Source organism: Arachis hypogaea, chromosome 5 (assembly GCF_003086295.3).
Source record: "Arachis hypogaea cultivar Tifrunner chromosome 5, arahy.Tifrunner.gnm2.J5K5, whole genome shotgun sequence".
Classification (NCBI taxonomy): Eukaryota; Viridiplantae; Streptophyta; class Magnoliopsida; order Fabales; family Fabaceae; genus Arachis; species Arachis hypogaea.
This window is the reverse complement of record NC_092040.1, coordinates 38,573,957-38,577,992: the sequence shown is the minus strand read 5'-3', so window position 1 is coordinate 38,577,992 and position 4,036 is coordinate 38,573,957. Positions and strand designations below refer to the sequence as shown.

Below are 4,036 nucleotides of genomic sequence, written 5' to 3'. Positions count from 1 at the left end.
ATCTTTTGCTAATGCTTCTTTTTTTCATCATTATCACCATCTTCTTTTTTTTCTTATTTATCTTTCCTTTTTTGTTTTACTTTTTTAATTTTTTTTATTTTACTCTCTCAACAAAAATTAAAAAAAATCAAACAACGAAAAAGAATAAATACATAATACTACAAAATTATTATGTATATAAATAGTATAGAGTCTAAACTTTTTATGTTAATTGAAATGTAGCATCTAATGGTCGGTAGTAATCCGGACCTGTCAAAAATTGATTCGTTACATAGATCTTCAATCATCTAAGTCCGAGCCCCAATCAAAATCTGAAAAAGCAAACAAACGCAAGATAGTACATAGATGAAAAATGATGCCATAAGTAATTGTGCCGGCCAAATATCCCAAAATCCTCTTCACACATTTCTAATGGGTGACTAGAGAGTTTTGCAGGTATTGACTGACTTTAGTAACTGAATATGCAATTTCGGGTCTAGTCAAGATAGCATATTGTAAGGATCCTACAATCGATTGATACAAGGTTGGGTTGTCAAAAGCTTCAGCACCATGTTGAGATAGTTTTGGGTTGGTGATCATAGGTGTCGGCATCAGATTTGAGTGAATCATATCAACTCTTTTTAACAAGTCAGTGATATATTTGCTTTGAGATAGATGAAATGAATTGGAATTGTAAAATTTGCTTGATTGCCAAACTAAGACGGATTTGTGAAAGTTGCTTGAACTAAAGGCGAAAGTTCACTCTTTCGGAATCTTTGAATCATATCTTCATGTGCTAGCAATAAAGCTTCAGCTTCAATCAAGGAAACAGGGCCAGATTTGGGACTAAATCGAGAATGGATGCAAAAAAAGTATTGGATGATGAAGAGTTAAAAGAGGATGATAGCAGTCATTGGAGGATTCAGAACCTGAGCTCTATAATACCATATTGAAGTTTTAGCAATGAACGTAAAAATAGAAGAGGTTCTAATTGAAGAATGAAAAGGAAAGAAAACTTGCAGTGAATGTAAAATGAAATGATTCTGCAGAATATAATTGGCCTTAGTAGAATTTACATGTGTGCTATTTATATACTGCACATTAGAGAAATAAAAGGCCCAAAGTTAAAAACTAATACAAGAACCTAGAGTCAACTAATTCAAGAACATAATAAAAAAAGTGATATAAAACTGACTCAACAAACTAATGACATTGAAATAGAATTGCTCCTTTTATGCAGATTTCTGTTAAGTAAGTTCTCTAATTTGATGTATTTTACACAGATAATTTGATGTATGTAGATAAATTTGTAGACAATAAATAAAAAAGTTAATTCATTCTAGAAGTTTTCCACTATTTCACATACAATAGTACTTAGTAGTTTTCTCTCTACATGCCTCAGCCACATGAACACTTATTAAGATTACAAACATTACAGAGTAATTAACTATCTTACAATAAACAAGACAGGTATTCTGGCAGGCTAATTTGTTTTATTTAATTAATAATTTTGACTGGAATAACTCTCAATGGATCTTTCTTTCTAAGAGCATTTCCTCCAATAACATCCTCCATGTTCATTTCTTTAGGTTTCATACCATTTTCAAGCTTCCAATCAAAAGTATTAATCAAAGTTCCCAACATCAAATGCAACATCCTCATAGCCAATGGCAACCCGGGACAAATTCTTCTACCACTTCCAAATGGTGTCAGCTGAAAATCCTTTCCCTTAACATCAACATTTGTTCCCATAAACCTGTCTGGTGAAAACAGAGTTGGATTTTCCCAAGTCTCTTGATGCCTACCAATGGCAAACACATTGATCATGATGTTTGCACCCTTTGGAATGGTGTAGCCATTGATGAGTTCCACAGAAACCTTAGCTTTTCTAGGAAGCAAGAGTGGTGCTGGTGGGTGCAAGCGTAGGGTTTCTTTTATTATTGCTTGCAAGTAAGGGAGTGTTGCAATGTCTGATTCTGTTACTGGGTTTCCAATTCCAACAGCTTCTTCAACTTCTTTTTTGGCCTTTGACATAATATCTGGATTATGAATTAACTCAGCCATTGCCCATTCTAATGAATATGAAGTTGTATCGGTTCCGGCAACAAATAAATCCTGTATAATATAAAAGCATAGTTATACTTATTGGTTAAAATTCAATGCTAAAAAATAGAATACACAATCATTTTTTGAGTTATCTATATTGAACTACTAAAGTGTAAACCCGTGTGCATTTATTTTTATATAAATTTGATAATTAAAAATATTTATTTTTATATAATTTGTCATATTATTTTTTTCTAAAAATAAGGAGATTCGAACCTACGAGTTTTAGATAAGTATGGGGAGACGGTGCCAACGAGTTAGAACTCAAATAGCACAATATCTCCATACTCATTTAGAGATTGCGGATTTGAGTCTTCCTATCTTTAAAAAAGAAAATTGTCATGTTATTTAATTTATTTTTAACTGTTAACTTTATATAAAAATAATTGTATGTGAATTCTTATCTTTTACTTAACTCATCCAAATAATTTATTTAGATTTAGTTAATTTTTTTAGAAGTTATAATTTATATTTTTACTCAATTTCTAATTGAATTTTAATTTTATAATTCTTCTAAAAATTAATAGTTAGATTTCTGTATATAATCAAAACAATCTAATGCTTATTCTAATATTTTTAATAAAAAATATTATTCGTACACTAAAATCAACTACTAAAATCAGCCATCAATGTATTTGTGTATAAATATATGAGCAATGTTAGGGGGACAGCAACTTTTGTGATTGTTAGTCATCAACTAAACATCAATGATGATTTTATGGTGTGAGATTGGTGTGAGATTTCATCCAATGACTCACATTTTTTTGCTGGTTACATGCTGGCCAAAATTCAGTAGAATTGCTGGCCCCCTAGACTTTCCCTAAATATATATGTGATTTAATTTATTTTTCAATGTGTATTTATATTCTAGCATGTATTTTATACTGATAATTAACTTTGGTGACTGATTTTGGTGTATACGTAGTAGAGTTCATTTTTAATATACACGGGACAATAATTGTAAATTAAATAGGTTGGGAGAAGAAAACATACATGGAGTAAGTGTTTAATCTGTTGTTTGTCCATGACTTTGCTATCCTCTTCTTGGGAGATGTCAAGCAAAGCATCCAACATGTCATTGTTGGTTGCATAATTCACCCCTTCTCGCATCTTCAACCTTTCCTCAATCAACTTGTCAAAGAGAACAAACAACTTCCTAATGCAAATTCCATAGCTCCTTTTGATGCCTTGTGGGTCAAGAAACCTCAACAACGGAAAAAAATCAGCCAAATTTGGTGACCCGGTAGCTTTCAAGATACTCACCACTATATCTTTGTAATCTCCGGCATCATTTATAGATTGAGCGAAATCTATGGAGAAAATAGTGTTTGATAAAAAGTTAATCCCGGTTTTGAAAGCCGCTTTACCAATATCTATTGCTTCACCGGTTTGGCTACTATGATAGACATCATTGACAAGTTCTTTAAGTTTCTTTTGCCTTAAGAATTTGCTTGCATCTAGAGCCTTGTTTGTGAAGAGTTGATTGTTGCATATTCTTCTCAAGTATCTCCAGAGAGGTGATGAATTGGGTAAGAACCCTATGCCATAATAAGCATGATCCAGGACGGTTAAGGATTGGGGAATGGGACGATCAGAAAGTGAATGATCATGGGTTTGGAGAACCTCTTTGGCCATTTCCGGTGAAGAGATTATTATGGTTGTTACTTGGCCAAGCTTTAAGGTCATTATTGGGCCATGAATCTTTGCAAGGTTGCTCAACGAACGGTGAGGATTTTCACCCAATTGAAAGAGGTTTCCAACTATGGGACGAGGGTAAGGACCTGGTGGAAGTTTATGGTTTGATCTTCCATTGATGAGTGAAGTTAAAACATGGATTATAATGCATGTTAAAAGAAAAACTAAAGCATAATAATAATAATTAGAAGTCACTGCATCCATATCTTAATTGTTGCGCTTAATTTCACGGAAAATTGTTGAGGCTTCTTAATGT

The 4,036-nt window shown here is 32.6% G+C and overlaps 1 protein-coding gene across 1 annotated transcript; it reads right to left on the bottom strand.

Annotated features, from left to right (window-relative positions):
* Positions 1-1,300: 1,300 nt before the first annotated feature.
* Positions 1,301-4,036, bottom strand: LOC112801330 (cytochrome P450 76T24). The gene is made up of 2 exons (XM_025844001.3): positions 3,079-4,036; positions 1,301-2,094 (listed from the first exon to the last, which is right to left on the bottom strand). The coding sequence occupies exons 1-2, from the start codon at positions 3,982-3,984 to the stop codon at positions 1,477-1,479; spliced, it is 1,524 nt and encodes a 507-aa protein (XP_025699786.1). The 5' UTR covers positions 3,985-4,036; the 3' UTR covers positions 1,301-1,476.